General features: G+C 51.8%; 2 protein-coding genes across 15 annotated transcripts in view; both read left to right on the top strand.

The window, feature by feature from the left end:
• Positions 1 to 12,507, top strand: part of CPEB1 (cytoplasmic polyadenylation element binding protein 1) — a 91,660-nt gene extending 79,153 nt beyond the window's left edge. For 11 of the 14 annotated variants that reach the window (XM_086711686.1, XM_086711682.1, XM_086711683.1 and 8 more), the window contains 8 exons: positions 142 to 394; positions 2,351 to 2,464; positions 2,717 to 2,821; positions 3,712 to 3,848; positions 6,714 to 6,912; positions 8,340 to 8,434; positions 8,967 to 9,047; positions 11,019 to 12,507. In XM_086711686.1, the coding sequence (XP_086567812.1) occupies positions 142 to 394; positions 2,351 to 2,464; positions 2,717 to 2,821; positions 3,712 to 3,848; positions 6,714 to 6,912; positions 8,340 to 8,434; positions 8,967 to 9,047; positions 11,019 to 11,129 (1,095 nt within the window). In that variant the 3' untranslated portion in view covers positions 11,130 to 12,507. Of the gene's footprint in view, positions 1 to 141; positions 395 to 2,350; positions 2,465 to 2,716; positions 2,822 to 3,711; positions 3,849 to 5,144; positions 6,690 to 6,713; positions 6,913 to 8,339; positions 8,435 to 8,966; positions 9,048 to 11,018 lie in introns of those variants that run through there. The other 3 variants (XM_086711681.1, XM_086711680.1, XM_086711691.1) reach the window with 2 other exon arrangements.
• Positions 12,508 to 14,209: 1,702 nt separating this feature from the next.
• Positions 14,210 to 17,428, top strand: RPS17 (ribosomal protein S17). The gene is made up of 5 exons (XM_025918646.2): positions 14,210 to 14,356; positions 14,647 to 14,798; positions 15,310 to 15,415; positions 15,948 to 16,013; positions 17,304 to 17,428. The coding sequence occupies exons 1-5, from the start codon at positions 14,354 to 14,356 to the stop codon at positions 17,382 to 17,384; spliced, it is 408 nt and encodes a 135-aa protein (XP_025774431.1). The 5' UTR covers positions 14,210 to 14,353; the 3' UTR covers positions 17,385 to 17,428.
• Positions 17,429 to 17,851: the final 423 nt, after the last annotated feature.

The raw sequence follows: 17,851 nt of genomic DNA, 5'->3' as shown, positions 1-17,851 counted from the left end.
ATAATCTTAAAAATGCATGGGAAGAAAGTCTGAAAGAAAATGTCAGAGCTATATGGTATTTTTTTCATAATTTCTGTAGTGTGATTATTTTATAACAAAACTGTCCTTTAAAAACCTATATCTTCCTTTTTCCTCCCCCAGTCAAGCCTTCGCATTTCCCCTCCTCTGCCCTTCCTGTCCCTGACAGGGAGTGGTGCCAGAGACCCTTTAAAGATGGGGGTTGGGTCCCGGATGGACCAAGAGCAAGCTGCTCTCGCTGCAGTCAGCCCCTCCCCAACCAGTGCATCAAAGAGATGGCCTGGAGCTTCTGTGTGGCCATCCTGGGACCTCCTCGAAGCTCCCAAAGACCCCTTCAGCATAGAGAGAGAGGCCAGGCTGCACCGGCAAGCTGCAGGTGAGTGTGGCTGTCACCCTGTGGGGGTCTGAGGCCTCATTCTGGGCACAGAGAGTAAGTGACCTTAGTTCACAGACTGAACTGTCCAGAAGAGGACTTGGTCGTGTGTTGAGGTCTCTGGATCTGCAAAGAATGGTCTCTTCTATGGAGTGAGTGCTAATGGGACAAAAACTCAGGAACTTCTTTGAGGCTGAGCAGAGAGGAAAGAGGCTGTGCTCATACAGAGTTGGACCCATTTCCCAGTTGCGCTCTTTTGTGGAGACTGGCTGAGTACTAGTGTTGCTTTTGATTGTTTCATGGGTGGGTGTCTTCAGGAGGAATCCTGGAAGTGATGCCCAGAATTTTGTCTACCTCTCCCCTTTCTAATTCAAAGACCTGTCAGACATAACCCCTGCTGGAGCTCTCTTCCCCTGAGGGATGCTCTGTTGGGTAATGGGTCCACGTGTCAGCCTCTAAGGTAAGGAACCCTTAGGTTCTCTCAGGAACCCTTAGCTTCTGTCATTTAAATGACCTTAAACATGTATTGAGTCTATTCTTCATCTTTTACCAGTAGTTCGGAAGTAAATGGGTCTTAATAAGTCATTCTTGACTAAAGCTTCAGGGAGGTGTTGTTCACCAACTGCTCTTCTAAGGTTCTGGAGTTGAGGACTATAAGTGAGTGTTGAGTTTCTCCATCCATTTGTTTCTGGTGGCTTCAGATGTCTGTCTTTCCAGTCACGGAGCTGGGCCTGATCTCATTCTCCTCTGATAGTCCTGCTGCCCTGTTCACATAATGGTTTTGGCAACCCATGTTTGTACTAATGCCATTGTTTTTGGAATGACATTACCTTACTCTTGGATGAGGCCATTATATTGATTTATGTTTTTGTTTGCGAAATATTGCTGATGGTGCCCAAGTTCTTGGCGTAGCAACACATTGGCCTTTTAAGGAATGAGCTTCCACGTCATTGTCCTGAATGGAAATGATGGTTCATTTCACTGGCTATCCGCCCCATTGCCGAAGTAGTAAAATGGGCAAGGATTAGCCAGTCCCCACTGAGACTAGTCCCTGATCTGGAAAGGCACAGACTGCGTGGGGGGCATGATTAAAGAGAGAAGGCTGAGCTGAGAGGCCAAGAACAAAGAGGCCTCTAGAAGTTACCAGAACAGGCCACACAGAAGATAGTTCCTACTCTGTCCAGCAAGAAAGGTTTCTTAATGGGGTGTTGTCAGAGAAACTTTGCAGTGGGTTTAGACAAACTTGGATTTGGTATAAACAGGAAGCAGAGTAGTTGGGGAAAAATCAACATTATCTTACAGTGTTGGCATCAAGGAAGGCCCAGTGTCTGTCCAGGTGCCATGGAGACAGCTCTGGCAGTGATGGGACATGGTTCTGATGCAGGGAGCAGTTGAGACATTCTTGTCTTTTGGGTTGCTAGTGGTGGTTTTTACTGGCAGTGGTCCTGACTTCTGTGACTGATGAGTTCAGAGTGCAGACAGGAGAACAATAGAATGTTCCTTATTTGAATATTTAGGGAGAAGGCCAGTTTGGACCAGTAAGTCTGTAGAACATTGTATACAAGATTGCTCTGTTTATTTTAAAGTAATTAGAAATTTAAATCAATTAGTGTTGTAAGCCATGACTAGGTAAAACTGCTTTGTGGTTAGCTTATCAGTTATATGTTTGAAAATAGCTTGGGTTGTGATAATTTTTAACCTACATAGCTGCTTTGCCTTTCCTCTCTGTTCTAGTGGAGACAGAAGTAGTGGTTTAGAGTTGTCCTACTGGGCCAACTGGTTTGATGAGGCGTAAGGTTCCTTGCCTTTCCGAATACTGGTGGATGTTCTCCCAGCAGCCAGGCTAGGACTGTGGCCTGTGTAACTCTCCCCAGATGAGTTCGTCCCAGAAAGGAGCAATGACTTTGTTGACTCTGACCGGTTTCTTTCTCTCTTTGTCGTCTCTGTTGTCAACCAAAGCTGTGAATGAAGCAACCTGTACCTGGAGCGGCCAGCTTCCTCCCCGGAACTATAAGAACCCCATCTACTCCTGCAAAGTGTTCCTAGGAGGTGTTCCTTGGGATATTACGGAAGGTGAGCTGCCTCTGAGACCTCCTACTTGAGGGTGGGGCATGTCTCTCTAGAGCATTAAACTTGGACCTAAACCTGTGGCTCCCATATTGCTTCTGTCTGGTGCTTACACCCATCACCTGGGACCCAAGATCACTTCCGAATTGTTTGTCAAGGGAGGGAAGTCTGGGGGAAGAATGCCGGTGATCCTGTGCTTGGGCCTTCCTGGGGAGAATGGTGCCTCAGTTTCTGCCATTCTTTTCCATCTCTTTGCAGCTGGATTGATTAACACCTTCCGTGTGTTTGGCTCTTTGAGTGTGGAGTGGCCTGGTAAGGATGGCAAGCACCCCCGGTGTCCTCCCAAAGGTAATATGCCTAAAGGTAATACAGACATGGTAGGAGATTTTTTTTTCCCCTCCCTAGTATGTAATTGCACTGAGGGATGCTGGTATGTCCCAGCCGCATGCTGGTAACATGGTTTGGGCACTCCCGAGCACAGAACTTTGGGCTGACAGCACTTCTCTTCAACCTGGCACATCCTTCTGCTTCCTCTGAGCTAATGATCCATCAGTCCACATTGACACTGCAGTTGGAGCTGTCTGGGAAACTTCCTCGTGCACTTCCCTCCAAACCTGAACCCCGGCAGCTACTTTCCTCTCAAAATGAGGCGTCTGAAAAGCTTTCCTTTGCCTGCCTTTCTTGCCCAGTTACATTGTTGCCTGACCTAATTCTGAGATCCCTTTGGAGTTGGCAGGAATGAGGACCAAGCATCTGACTCCTCACTGGTCTGAAATGAGATCCCTTCCCTGTAGAAAGGAGCAGGTGCTATTTTCACTCTGCCCCATCTTCACTGAAAATGTTCCGATGAACTGAACCACTGGTCTAACTAGGCTTTTAAAGCAATATCTCCATGGCCCAGCAGGCTGGCCACAGACCTGCCCTCCATCCTGCCCCCAGGACAGCCTGGCTCTGCTGACCAGAACATGCTGTGTGCCCTGGGACGGATGGCTGCGTGGTTATGATGGGATCCTGTGTCCCACCTTGCTGGTCCCTTCCTTCACTCGGGTGGGAGACGATGTGCTTCTCCCTCCCATGGCCTGGCCATCTGACACAGCAAAGTGCTTCCATTCAGAGACTCTGCAGGAGTGGGACAGAAATGTGTTTTACACGTGAGACTCTTTCTCCTGGACAAAACTCCCTACTGCAAAACCAAGACTGAGGAGTAACCACCTGAGGGATGTTAATGCAGTTTCTCTTTTTATTGGAAATAGGGTATGTGTATCTGGTCTTCGAACTAGAGAAGTCTGTCCGGGCCTTGCTTCAGGCTTGCTCTCATGACCCGCTGAGCCCAGATGGCCTAAGTGAATATTACTTCAAGATGTCCAGCCGAAGGATGCGCTGCAAGGAGGTGTGTTAGCCCGGGTCCTCTCTGGGTCGGGGTAGTTGGTGCATGAGGCAGTGGGTCTCCCACAGGTGGGTGAATATGCAGGCTGCTGGATGAGGATTCTTGTTGTGGCCAAAAGGCTGCTCCTCCTGTTTTACAGTAAATACAGCAAGATACTCTGTTGTGTTAGAAAAACAAAAATCTTTGGTCCTCAATGGTGTATGTGTGCTCCTGCCTGTGGTGATCAGGCTGTGTCCCAGCCCTTACTCCAGCCAACACTTCTGTCCCAAACCTCTAGTCTTAGAAATGAAAACAACAGCTTTCTCCACTTGGGTTTAACTGATAATCTACAGCTGTTTCTCCCTAGACCTGCCCTCAGGCTGTGCCTTGCAACCTTCCTGTCTCTGGTGGGTAAATTCCTCTTTGGCCCACACCATCTGTGGATCACCTCTGCACTCCCATTCGGGGCTTCATTAGCTGTGTACGTTCCTCCATACACTTCTCTCTCCTTTTGCCTCTCCTGCTCCTGGCCGTGTCTGCCTGTGCCCTGAGCATCATGGGTCTCTAGCATAGGTACTCTACCTGCAGCCCTCACTGCACGTTCCTGAGCCCTGTCTCAGACTTACTGAATCAGTTTGGGAGGAGCTACAGATTCTCCACTTTGGACCACGCTCCCCAATGGTTCTAGCAGTTGATGCTTGAAAACCACTTGTCAGAGGAAGTTTGGCGTTGAGGAATCAGTGTTGTTGTTTTTTTTTTAATGTGGTTCCAGAGAACATCACTTTCGTGACACTGGACTAGATATTTAATATATCTGAAACTTCATTTCCTTGTCTATACAAGGGAAACGTGAAATGCCTATTTTAATAAAAAGATCAGCAGTTGCCAGGGGTCAGGGGGAAGGGAGGGATGCATAGGTGGAGCACAGGGGATTTTTAGGGCAGTGAAACTACTCTGTTGTAATGGTGCAATCATGTCATCACACATTTGTGGAAACTCCTAGAATGTACAACAGACACCAAGACTGAACTCTAATGTAAACCATGGACTTGGGAGCTAGTGATGTATTGATAAAGGTTTACTGCTTGTAGCAAAGGTACCTCTCTGGTGGGGGATGCTAATATCAGGGGAGGCTGTGCATGCGGTGAGGCGGCAAGGATATGGGGACTCTGTACTGTCAGCTCAGTTTTGCTGTGAACCCTAAAACTGCTCCAGAAAGTAAAATCTGTAGGGTAAAGGGCGGAGGGGGAGCTACTGACATGGTCACATCGGATTTAAAATAAATAATGGAAGTAACAAAGCTGACTCTTTGTTTTATAGATGTTTCCTGGTATTAGTTCACATTCTTAGTGACAGGGTAAGTTTGTCTTCCTGCTGCACAGAGACCCACCACACTGCTTTCCTCAGTGCGGCACTGCTGTCTTGTCGCTGTGTGGGGCCCGTGTTGCTCTCCCACCTTGTTACACTCCAGGGCTTGGTTAACACGCTCCTTCGTCCCTGTCCCCTGCTTTCACAGGGAGAGGCTGCCACGGCCATACCACAGACCCCCTGAGCCGCCTCCGTGTCCCTGCTGACAACTTCCTTGTCTCCTGTTCTGCCGCATCCCCTTGCAGTGATTACATGTCTGTCTTTGATGTGCTGGCTGTAGGCTGTCCTGGTTCTCCTTTCCTCTCAGACACTTAACTTGCTTGTGTCCCCTCCCTGCCCCCAGTGCGGTCGGCATTGAACTCCCTCCTCTTCTCATCTCTCCCTGTCACTTAAACGACTCACTCCTGTGGCTCTCTTCTCACTTTTAGACCCAGTCTCATGTCCTCCATGAGCCCCACCTTCCCATGGGGCCTTTCTTGACGATGCCCTATAATCCTAGACTCTTGTGTTCAGTGTAAGGAAAAGCTTGGAAAGCTTGCTGGCCCTTGGGATATAGACCAAGACTGTGATCCTTGTCCATGGGGGTGGAAGAAGCAAAATTGGCTTTTCATCTTCCAGTGAAGTGAGCTCCCCCCAGTCAGATGCTCATTAAGGTCTTTTAGGCCTGGACCCCATCAGCGCCGATTCTTCGCTTTCCCACCATGCCCAGGCGGTCTGACCCCTCTGTTGAAGAATCTTCTTGGTCTTGGCCTGTTGTGTGCCCAGTGCCACCAGCCTCCTCCACGTCTTTCTCACCTGTCCTCCCAGCCACTGGTTTCTGCCTCCGTTCTCTTTCTGCTTTGAGACTTGTTGGATTTTCACAGATCTACCTTTCCAAAAACAGCATTCGTCTGTCCGCTCCCTTCCTTGTGGAGTTCTCTACCTGCTATGCCAGAGTTTGTTCTAGGCTCAGGGGACTCAGAGGTAAAGGACCCAGTCAGCTCTTGCCCTGGTGTGTCGCTGCTCTGTTAGACTGCCACCTGCATCTCTCTGGTCACTTCACTGCTCCTGGCACGCCTGCTGATGCGCACATTGGGCCAGGAGCTGTCTCACAGTGGTACCTCGAGTATCCCCACTCCCTGTCCTTCCAGCTCTGTCCTTCGGTTTCTGAGTCCTTCATGATCTCTGTTCATCAGTGACTGTGGTCCTCTGCTGGAACCACACGGTTGAAGGTTGTGACAGAGTGCTAGGTTCCTGGGTGTGACTGTTGGGTACCATTGTGCTTGTTCTCCAGGGTGAGTGACTGCTCTTGCGCTTCTTTTCCCCAGTTTGGACACAAAGACTCAGTAAAATGCAGCTTTGGTTGGGTCTGGTGAGGTGGCTGCCAAGTGCCTGTGTGCCTGGGACTGGGCAGTACACCTCCCCCACTAGATGGGTCTTGGCAGTCCGTTTGAGCATCTCCCGAGCATGCGCCTCACGGTACAAGAACCTGTCTCTCTCTGGCTCCTGGCCAGGGCTGATCCACCTTTGGGTGGTTTCCAGGTGCAGGTGATCCCCTGGGTCTTGGCTGACAGCAACTTTGTCCGGAGCCCATCTCAGAGACTTGACCCCAGCAGGACGGTGTTTGTTGGTGCCCTGCACGGGATGCTCAACGCCGAGGCCCTGGCAGCCATCTTGAACGACCTATTTGGTGGAGTGGTGTATGCTGGGATTGACACAGATAAGCACAAGTATCCCATTGGTAAGTGTCCCACTTCTGTGTGGGAAAGCTTGGTGGCCCCTGGGACTGTGCTAGACCAAGACTGTAATACTTCCCATGGGAATGGAGAGGGAGGCCTGACCCAGGTCTGCAGATGAGCATAGATGAGCAGCATAGCATCTTTTTCTAGATAAGCCACCAGTACTGACCGTCTGTGCCTACCTCTCTCCCTACCACTTCCCTTGAACGGGGAGAAAGCGGTAGGGGAACATAGGAAGTGATAGGAGGGGAAAATGACATAGGAGCTTTACTTGGAAACTAAACCAGTCTGGGACAGACAACAGGTAATCTTTCATTAAAAGGCCAGGACTTCCCTGAACTTGCCTGTTTTTGTTGTTGTTGTTGTTGTTAAGAGTTCTTGAAAAGTGGCCTTGTCTCTAGGGTCAGAGACCAGGGTCAGGCTGAGGGACGACACCGATAGACTCAAGCAACAGCGTGTAGTCATGGCCTGTGGCATCCTAGCTTAGGGGAGTCTGCGGGCCTAAATGCTGGGTTTTGGGTCAGCCCCCCTGGGAAAGGAGATTCATTCCCCAGTCCTAGCAGAGTGACCTTGGTGGTGGAGTTCGGAGGGGGAGCAGAGCCTGAACTTTTTGATCAAGACCTGGCTAACCCACTTCCCCAGATGCTTAGTCTGCCCACCCACACTGAATCTGATCAGGAAGGAGCACCGTGTACTCATCAGTGCTGTGCTGCAGACTGAGGACAGGGAGTCAGAGGCTGCGGGGGCAGGGGCAGCATTAGGATGAGGCTGCCTCCTGGTCCGGAGGGGTGCCTGCTGCATCACCTGTACACAGGTGTTCTTTGTGTATCTGTCTGTGCCAGAGGGGTCTCTTCCTTCCCGCCTCTTTTTGTTTGTTTTCTTGTGAGTTTTGTTCTTTTTGTTGTTGTTTTTGAGAGAGAGATGTGTGACTGGGGAGGGGCAGAGGGGGAGAGAGGGAAAGAGAGCATCTTACGCAGGGTCCACGCTCAGCATGGAGCTGGATGTAGGGCTCCATTCCACAAACCTAGGATCCTGACCTGAGCCAGAATCAAGAGTCAGATACTCGACCTACTGAGTCACCAGGCGCCCCTCTTTCCTCCCCAAATCAGTCCGTGAATCCTTCCCCATTCCTGAGTGGTTTGTGCCACCGTGGTCTATAACTACGCTGTCCGGTAAGTGTGGTTGCTGTGTGTTTAAAATACAGCTAGTGCCACATGTTGAAATGATAATATTTTGGATATATTGGGTTAAATAAATTATAAAAATTCCACCACTTTTCACTTAAATGTGGCTTTTGGAGACTTAAAATTATGTATCTCCTATTATATTTCTGTCTCATGGCCCTGGTCTAGAAACAGGGTATCTTCAGTGTTGACAAGCAGCATTTGGGAGAATTTGGGTAGAAGGGAGGTTTGTTCTCTTGTTCTAGGATCTGGTCGTGTGACTTTCAATAACCAACGCAGTTACCTGAAAGCAGTCAGCGCTGCTTTTGTGGAGATCAAAACCACCAAGTTCACCAAGAAGGTGAGTGTGCTGGTCTGTACCTTTACTCTGAGCCTTTACTACCCAGGGCAGGCCTGAGACCAAAGCTGTTTGTGTGCTGCGGGTGCCCAGGCAGTGGGTCAAGCTCCTGGGCACTCAGGTGAAGGCTGGGGTTGGGAGTGGCTTGGCGATGGCAGGCTCAGGAGGGAGAGAAGCTGGGATTGTTGAGCCTTTTCAGTATGTGGGGTGTCTTCCCTCACTGGGTATTTGACTGGCATCTCTGGGCAGCCGGCTTCCCATTCTCCAACCTGACCTGCGTCCTCTGAATGCTTACCTGTAGCTGGGTGATCAACTGCTGGCGTATAGTTTCAGAGACTCATGTTGTGGAGCCTGCCAGCCAGCTCTGGGGGACGTGTGAATCTGTCCTCTGGCGGCTGTGTTTGTACACTCTCTCCCTGCAGTTCTCACCTTTAAAACAGTAAATATACTGTTGCCCGGTAATGTCCCTTCTCCTCTGGCCCGTTGGCCTCCTGGTGAGAAGAACCACTTCGTTCTCCTGGTTTGCTTTGTGCAGGTTCAGATTGACCCCTACCTAGAAGATTCTCTGTGTCATATCTGCAGTTCTCAGCCTGGTCCTTTCTTCTGTCGAGATCAGGTGAGTCCCCTGGGGCACTCCAGATGTCTAGGAAGTCCCTACCCTCAATTAAAAATTGTCCTGTAACATTTGTCACTAGAAGGTTGGTGCTCTCAGGTACCTTGCGGTTGTCTAAGAGCACAGAAGAGGCAGCGGTAATGTTCTGTGATGGTGAGAGCAGGGATACACTTTGATAGCTTGATGGAAAACTCTTGGGAAAGCTTTTGAGTCCAGTCTTGATATGCTGGCCTTCCCTGTGCCTGGGGTGTTGTGTGCAGTGTCACCCCGAGGCCAGCAGGGAGTGTTGGTGGATGAAAGGAAGCTGGGTGGGTGTGGTCAGCAGCACCTGTGACCAGGTACCATAGTTCTAACACAGGCCTTCTCGACTGATTTTTCCCTATTCAGGAACCCCTTCTGTACTTGTGAATCTCTGCACTCTTGTGTTTGTCCCTGGTTTATATTCACAGTTGTGAGAAATGGGCAGCTTTCTGTTGAATGTTCCTGGGTGGGAGCAGGGATGTGGATGTGTTGGGGTAGTCTTTCTCAGGTGTTAATGAACACACATCACTTGAGGATCTTATTTTTATTTTTTGAGAGAAGAGAGGGAGTGCAAGAGGGGAGGGGCACTGGGGTGGGGAGAGAGAATCCCAAGCAGGCTCCTCACGGTCAACACAGAGCCCATCGTGGGGCTCATTCTTACAAACTGTGTGAGATCATGACCTAAGCCAAAATCAAGAGTGAGGAGCTTAACTGACTGAGCCACCCAGGTGCCCCAAAAGAGAGAGAGAATCTTTTTTTTTTTAATTTTTTTTTTCAATGTTTATTTATTTTTGGGACAGAGAGAGACAGAGCATGAACGGGGGAGGGGCAGAGAGAGAGGGAGACACAGAATCGGAAACAGGCTCCAGACTCTGAGCCATCAGCCCAGAGCCTGACACGGGGCTCGAACTCACGGACTGCGAGATCGTGACCTGGCTGAAGTCGGACGCTTAACCGACTGTGCCACCCAGGCGCCCCTGAGAGAGAGAATCTTAAGCAGGCTCCATGCTCAGGGTGGAGCCTGATGTGGGGTTTGATCCCATGACCCTGGAATCATGACTTGAGCTGAAACCCAAGAGTCGGACGTTCAACTGACTGAACCACCCAGGCGCCCCCAAGGATTTTGTTTAAATGCAGATTCTGATTCAGTGGGCTTGGAGTGGAACCTGAAATTCATTATTCCTGACGAGTTTCCAAGTGGTCCAGTGTTGCTAGCTGGTACCATACTTTGACAAGAGTTAGGGTAAGTCGGGCCTGTTGAGATACCCACAGTCAGTCATGCTTGGGCTTTTTTTTTTTTTTTTTTCCAGTGGTGCTTATTGCTCAGGCTCTTAACCAGGGGATAAGAGTTAAGCTGGAGGCTCCAGAGTGAGGGTGTGAGGTAAATTTGGGTTGTTGGGTAAAACCTAGAACAAGTGAGCAAGTATTGCTGACATCAGCCTCTTCTAGCAGACTTGAATGTGTCCGTATCGTTAACAGATGATCCCCATTTTCAGGTAATTGTTGAAAAGTTGGTGGGCTGAGGTGTCACAGCTAGCAAGAGGGGGGCCGAGACTGAGGTACATACCCAGTCACCTGCCCTCAGTGTGAAGAGAAGCATGTTGCCTAGCACATTAGGACATGGAACCACGTAGGCTACAGCTGCTCTGTAGGAGGTGGAGGGGCAGGGGGCCTGACGAGCAGCCCTGGCGGTAGGAGGGGTGAGGGGAGCCAGCAGGGTCTCTGTGCACAGTAGGAGCTGGCGTGTCTGATCGAGTCGGGCACTTAGTGGATTTGCTACGGTTGGTCCAGCCTGTGTGTTAGAGGTGAGAAGGTTCCCCAAGACCGTGTCTTCTAACTCCACGGAGACCACCAGGAATCCCCTCCTCCATCTCCAGGGCAGACAGGCGGCACGGGCAGCAGCTCCCGCTGGTGCCAACACAGCCGTGGCTTCTCTTCCTGTCCCCCAACCAGGTGTGCTTCAAGTACTTCTGCCGGAGCTGCTGGCATTGGCGGCACAGCATGGAGGGCCTCCGCCACCACAGCCCCCTGATGCGGAACCAGAAGAACCGAGATGCCAGCTAGAGGAGCCGGCCGTGCCCGGTGGCCTGTGGCGCCCAAGGCCGGCGGGTCAGGCAGCGGCCTGCACCATCCTGCCCCTGGCGACCAGGGAGCTGGCTTCCCAAGGACAAGGGAAAACCGTAGTCACCTTTGCACTTGCTGAATCTGTCTTTGTTTCTGCACTAATTAATGCACAATGAGTTTTGTCGGGTTTTGTTTTCAGGGGGTGCGCCAGGGCAAGGACCCTCCGGCTCACCCTCCAAGCGACTCTGTAGTTTTCCCAGATTTTAGTTCCTCATTTTGCCGATGAAAAGCAAAAAAAAAAAAAAAAAAAAAAAGAAAAAGGAAAAAAAAAAGAACTACGTGTCGGGAAGGTATTGACACGATGCCTACATCTAGGTTTATTTATTAAAAGCGCTTTTTTACATTCCTTGCAATACTGATGGTGATGGTGTGCAGGTCTCGTTGGGTTTGTTCTTGCAGTTGCCATACAGTGCCTTTCCATTTATTTAACCCCCACCTGAACGGCATAAACTGAGTGTTCAGCTGGTGTTTTTTACTGTAAACAACAAGGAGACTTTGCTCTTCATTTAAACCAAAATCATATTTCATATTTTACGCTCGAGGGTTTTTACCGGTTCCTTTTTACACTCCTTAAAACAGTTTTTAAGTCGTTTGGAACAAGAGATTTTTTTTTTTCTTTCCTGGCAGCTTTTAACATGATAGCAAATCTGTGTCTGGGGGACTGCTGGTCACTGTTTCTCACAGTTGCAAATCAAGGCATTTGCAACCAAGAATAAAAAAATTTTTTTGGATTTGAAACTGGACCGGATAAACGGTATTTGAGCGGCTGCTGTATATAGTTTTAAATGGTTTATCGCACCTTCTTAAGTTGCACTTCTGTGGGGGGGAGGGTTGATAGAAGTTTTTAATCACAAAGTCACAGGACTTTTTTCTTTTGTAACTGAGCTAAAAAAGGGCTGCTTTTTGGTGGGGGCAGATGAAGGCTCACAGGAGCCCTTTCTCTCAGAGGGGACAAGTACACTTTCCTTATTTCTTTCGGTTGAGAAATGTATGAAGGAACAGTTGCAGTCACTGAAATGCTACTGGAGTTGAAAACTTGACTTTTTTTTTTTTTTTTTTTTTTTTTTTTTAAAACAAAACCTACTTGCCCCTCTTTGGGAAGCTGTGTGCCAAAGAACCAGTGTCATACCCCCCCCTCCCTCCTGCTGAGCTGACGTCGCATTGTTGCATATCCCAGCTACTCTGTGGGTTTTGTGAAGCTGTGTGTGAAGTCTCTACCTCATTGTAGTATATGCAGGCAAGACTGCACTCTCCTACAGACGTGTGGAGTAAGCTGTGGTGTAGTTTTTTTGGCACATAATAAACACGTTGCAGCAGAGTTCTGCTTCTGTCTCTGTCTCAGGTGTGGGAGCAGTGGGGCCGAGGGGCTATATGACTGGAGAGTAAAAATCCCTGTTTCCTTGGATTTACTGTGGTGGTATTCCAGCCCGGGTTGAGGGTGGGGCCGCGTGGGAGACCTGCCCCTGTCCGTACTCCTTGGTCGGTTCACGGTCAAAGGCACCTTGGAGATGCCTCTCCAGCAGGCGGATAGCTTTAGTCCAAGCATAAAAAGCCCTCACACATAGCTTCTTGGAGCTCCTCTTCTCACAGCCTCAGAGCCAGCTTGGAGGAGCCGGAGGCACAGCTCGGGCCCTCTGTTCTCAGCTGCCCCTGTAAGCCTCGGGCTAGATTCTTCTTGGGAGGCTTCCCATCCTCTTGGACTCACCTGTGCTGACCCAACCCCTTTCTGAGAGGGAGAAGCTTGCTTTTTGCTACTCTTCAAGAGCCCTGTTAATTTGGACTCTTTATCACAGACTCCCAGGATTTGTGAGACAGTCTGCTGATGATTTTCCCAGGTAGGTTGTGCCTGGGCCCTGCTGCCGGGCCGATCCTTCGGAAGATAACCCAGCACGCTGAAGCAACCCTTCTGCGAGGTGTGCAGGAATTCACTGTTGGAGTGGGTGGCGGGAGTCCCTGGGCCAAGAATGTGAGGCCTGGCTGGCAGCAGCCTCCCATGAAGTTTGCCCTTGCTGGTAAAGCTCCTGCAACTCCCTCAGAGGACCAGACACGCCCACCCTTTTGGTGTCCTATTCCATATGGCATAGAGGCATCTCTTCTCCCCTCTGCCCCTCTTCTCAGGATAAGAAAGGTGCCACGTGCAGGTAGAGGGCTTCCTGCCCTGTATAGCCTTTCCGTTCCCATCCATCCAGAGTCTGGACTGGCCAAGGTGACCAGGAAGGGAGTTGAAGGCGGGGGCCCAGCCTGAGGCCCTTTACCTCCTACCACCTGGCCAGCCCAGCCTTTCCTTAGGTGGGGGCCTGGGGCTGGCCTCAAGAGTTGGGGGGAGCAGAGCCAGAGGAGGGGGCAGGGAAAGCCGGGGGATGTCTGCTCTGGTGGTTACAGGAGGGCCTGGTTTGGGAATGGGTGCGGCAGGAACAGCCTGAAGACAGATGGAGGACGTACCTCGGTGGCTGGGAGCACCGCCGGTGGGCTGGGTCCTCTGCATGTTTGAGAGCTTGCGGGGCGCTGGGAATTAGCTAAGCAAAATGGCCCTATGCTGAGGAAACAGCGCTTGTCATGGTGACTTAAATCTTACAGTAGCTTTAAGAGGCTTTGGTGCTACTTTAGGTTGGAAGGAAAGCCCATGATAAGGTGACACTTGGGCAATGACCTGGAAGAAACGAGCTCGGCCTCTCCCAGGTGCAGCCCCCGCCCCCAGGCTAAACCCACACGTCTCCGACCTAGGGACGGCTGAGGGTCCTGGGAGGGGAGGGGCACCGTCCCTGCTTCCTTACCTTTCCGCACTCCCGAATCGCCGTTCCCAGGACGCTAAAGCCTCCCTCCGTCTCGCTGGCGTGTGCAGAAGACACGCACCCCTTCTAGTCTAGGCCAAGTAAGGCGATCCAGTCCCAGAACCGACGAGCAAGAAGCAGGGAGCCCAGAACAAACCGGGGCGGGGCGGGGCAGGGAGCGGAAGTCGCGCCCGCAGAGGGCGGGCCAAGCGCTCGTCCCGCCCACCGGCTGAGGATGGGCCGCCTGCACTTCCGCCCCGCCCCGCTGGGAGTCGCTGTGGAGCTCCTGAGGAGGACTCTGCGCGGCCTAGGTTAGGCGGAAGCGCCTTTCTGGCCGGCGCTTTATAGGCCTCTCTGTTGCTTCCTGTTTCCTCTTTTACTGTACCCGCCAACATGGTAGGTCTCTTGGCTCCACGCCCCGTCCCCCTCAATCGTCCTCCATCCGCGGCTTTCCGCGGCCCCCAGCCCTCGAGGCCGGGCGCCGGACCCCGCCAGGTCCTGGCCTCCGCGGGTCCCTGGCCTCCGCGCTGAGCCCCGCGCTCCAGCGCTTCCCGACCGGCCGGCCCTCCTCTCCCCTGGGATTCAGCCCTAGCCCCCAAACCCTGCTCCCGTCGGAGCGGGACGCCGCACTTTTCCCCGGAGGGCTGCTCTGGCTCGCGAATGACCCAGTGTTGTCCAACCCGCAGGGCCGCGTCCGCACCAAGACCGTGAAGAAGGCGGCCCGGGTCATCATTGAGAAGTACTACACGCGCCTGGGCAACGATTTCCACACCAACAAGCGCGTGTGCGAGGAGATCGCCATTATTCCCAGCAAGAAGCTCCGTAACAAGATTGCAGGGTGAGTTGACGGGCCTGGTGGAGGACGGGGAGCCGCGGCTCAGGGTCTGCCGAGCTCCGACTCGGGAGCGGGCCGGGTGCCCTGCTGCTGGTGTCGGGACGAGCGTCACCGACGCGGCGGGTTCTCCTGCGGGCCTGCCCTCCCGGACGGGGCTGGCCAGGCAGAACCCCCGGGAGATCCTGCTCCGCACCGCGAGGCCTGGCCTGATTACACGCCGGGTCAGGGACTTTGGAAGTCGGAAGGAAGGAAAAGGGAGGCGGGCGGCGGCCGAGAAAGCTGGAGGTGGAGGATTGGGTGGCTCGGAAAGAACGGGAGCCGAGAAGGGTGTGTGCGAGGCGGCGGAGCTGGGTGTGCGCGCTCGGAGCCCGCGCTCGGTCTCAGGGTGGTGAGTCCTGCCCCTTCTCCCGGCGTAGCAGGAACCGCAGCTGCTGTGCGTCTCTCCGGAGACGGCCGGGACCGGCGGGGGCCGGGGTGCGCGCTCAGGGTTCTCACTGGCTTGTGCACTTTGCAGCTATGTCACACATCTGATGAAGCGGATCCAGAGAGGCCCGGTGAGAGGCATCTCCATCAAGCTGCAGGAAGAGGAGAGAGAAAGGAGGGATAATTATGTACCCGAGGTAAACTTCCTGGGTCGTTTTTGGGCCTCAGGAGCATCGTGAAAGATAAGCAGGTGTCTGGTTTGCCAAGGGACCTCCACAGAGTCTTAAAAAGGAGGTCTTCTATCCATCTATCCCTCAACCAGCTCTAGGTGCCCACAATCCATGTGCCATAGCCTTGTTTTGCCCTGTTGGGACCATTTGGGTCCGCTCTGGTTTTTCACGTGAGAGCCCTTAGTGGTGTGTGTTGAATGATTGCCGATGGCCATTTGTCCTGGTTTGAGTATTTGCTTTAGCATAACATTCCGGAGGTGTGCACCTGGTGTTGAGGTTTACTGAAAACTGGTTGGATGTTCATGAGGGTAAACGAAGGTAAAACCAGGATAACTGATCCTTGGGTGCTGGGATCCTTACGCACACTGCTCACCTTGCGGGATGCCCTCCTCCCTTCTTCCCCCTCCCACCCCCCCCATTTAAGAATCTTGGGGAAAAGGTGGGGAAAGTGAGAGAGAACTCACTCATTGATATTTGGGGCCTGCCTTGTTACTTCTAGGTCTCAGCCCTGGATCAGGAGATCATTGAAGTAGATCCTGACACTAAGGAAATGTTGAAACTTTTGGTAAGTGTGCGCTGAGTTTCTAAAATAGGATTTTGAGAACCATCAGTAGCTTTCCATGATCTCTGTTAAAACTAGCAGCCAGGTGTTCTTCTCAACGTCCTTCATACATGATTTCCTTTTGTCCTCCCCATGCCCCAAGAGACCCATTCTGCTATTTGCGTTTCCTACTTGAGGAAATGGCAGCTTGAACACTAGTGGGTGGAGGGTTGGGAATCTCATCTACGCTTCCGACCACTAGACACACCACCTCCAACATGGGGTTTGCTGGTTAGTGAAGATGGAGATTGCACTCCACCGGAAGGTAACTCCCAAAGGCAGTGGCCATTCTCCCTTGGCTTCCAGGACACCCTTCCTCCCTTCTTTCCTTGTCTTCTTGTCTCTGGCCGCTCCTTCCCTTTGCCCCTTGGTTCCAGCTCTGGCTGTCCCTTCGTACTTTGTGCTTTCCCTCGGGGACGTCATTCCTCCTGTGTCTGTATCCTGGCCACTCGTAAGAAGCGTCGTCTCCTCTGCACATGCTTACCAGGCACATGTGTGTGGCAGTTAAGATACCTTTGTGTGGCTTCTCTTAGTTCTCCATGGTTTGATGAGGGTAATCTGGGCTTCAAAGTCCAGCACACAGTGATTCAGAGCAACTTCATTTTTTCTTTTTTATGATCGCAAAATGTGTAAGACATTTGGAAAGGTAGGTAGTGAGCAGAAGGAACTGTGTACCTACCACCCAGTTTCGGACGTTACGAGCATAGCTAAGGTCTGCTGTGGACCATTTTCTCCAGAAATAACTACTATCCTGAGTGTAGCCTTTTAGTTTTTTCTATAAAATTGGTTTTTGAGGATGAACCGGGGCATGAAGTTCCAGGTGTGTGGCAGGCTCTCGACAACTGTTTGAATTAGTGAAGCTTCCTACTTGCGTGTGGCCCTGTATGTGGCCCAGGGCGGTGATCCTCAAAGGAAAAGATGACCCTCGGGACATTTGGCAATGTCTGGACACACTTGGCTGCTACAGCTAGGGGATGCTAGCAGACATAAATGGGCAGAGGCCAGGGATGCTGCTAAAAATCCTACAGTGTCCAGGACAGCACGCTGACGTCTGGCTGTTGGGAGTGCATGTTCCTCCAGATCTCAACTAGACCCCCTTGTGAGTTCATTGTTCTGGGGCGGGGAGAAGGCCCCTGTTGGCTTTCTGACTCCAAGCTGGTGGACGCCGATAGGCCAGGCCTGGCGGTGGTACTGGGACTTCGATCACAGACCTCAGCAGTACGGCCACACTGAACCCACTTTGTTGTTTTCCAGGACTTTGGCAGTCTGTCCAACCTGCAGGTCACCCAGCCTACAGTTGGCATGAATTTCAAAACACCACGTGGAGCCGTTTGAATCTTTGCTGTGCTGTAATACCTTCAATAAACCTTGGACAGTAACCTTGCCTGTGTCCTATGTGGGTTCTGTGCCAGTAGCGCTAAGGGCAGGAGTCTTTCTCAAGGCAGAAATCCTGAAGAGCACTCTGCGGTGGCAGCATCTGCAAGGGGCCTCTGGGCCGTGGGCGTTCGGACGGCGGACATCCTGGAGAGCTGAGCCCCGTGGCCACGTTGCTTGCCAGCCCCACCCTGCCTGGCCCTGGCAGGCCCTGAGCACTAACCTTGGCTTCAGGAAGAAGTCGGGGAGATGCTTTCCCTCTCCTCACCCTGTCTGCCCCGGGGTTCGATCCTTGGCCTCTCCTGGGTACACACAATCTGGGCTAATGAACCTGTCTTGAAAGGGTAACACTCCTCACATGTTTGAAGGTTGGGCTTGGTGGGTAGGAGGTTGGATGGGTGGGGTCTGCCTGGTACCTGGAACAGATG

Source organism: Puma concolor, chromosome B3 (genome assembly GCF_028749965.1).
Source record: "Puma concolor isolate L17-30 chromosome B3, mPumCon1.1.hap2, whole genome shotgun sequence".
In the NCBI taxonomy this organism is placed as follows: Eukaryota; Metazoa; Chordata; class Mammalia; order Carnivora; family Felidae; genus Puma; species Puma concolor.
The sequence above is the reverse complement of the archived record's forward strand: the minus strand, read 5'-3'. Positions and strand labels throughout refer to the sequence as shown.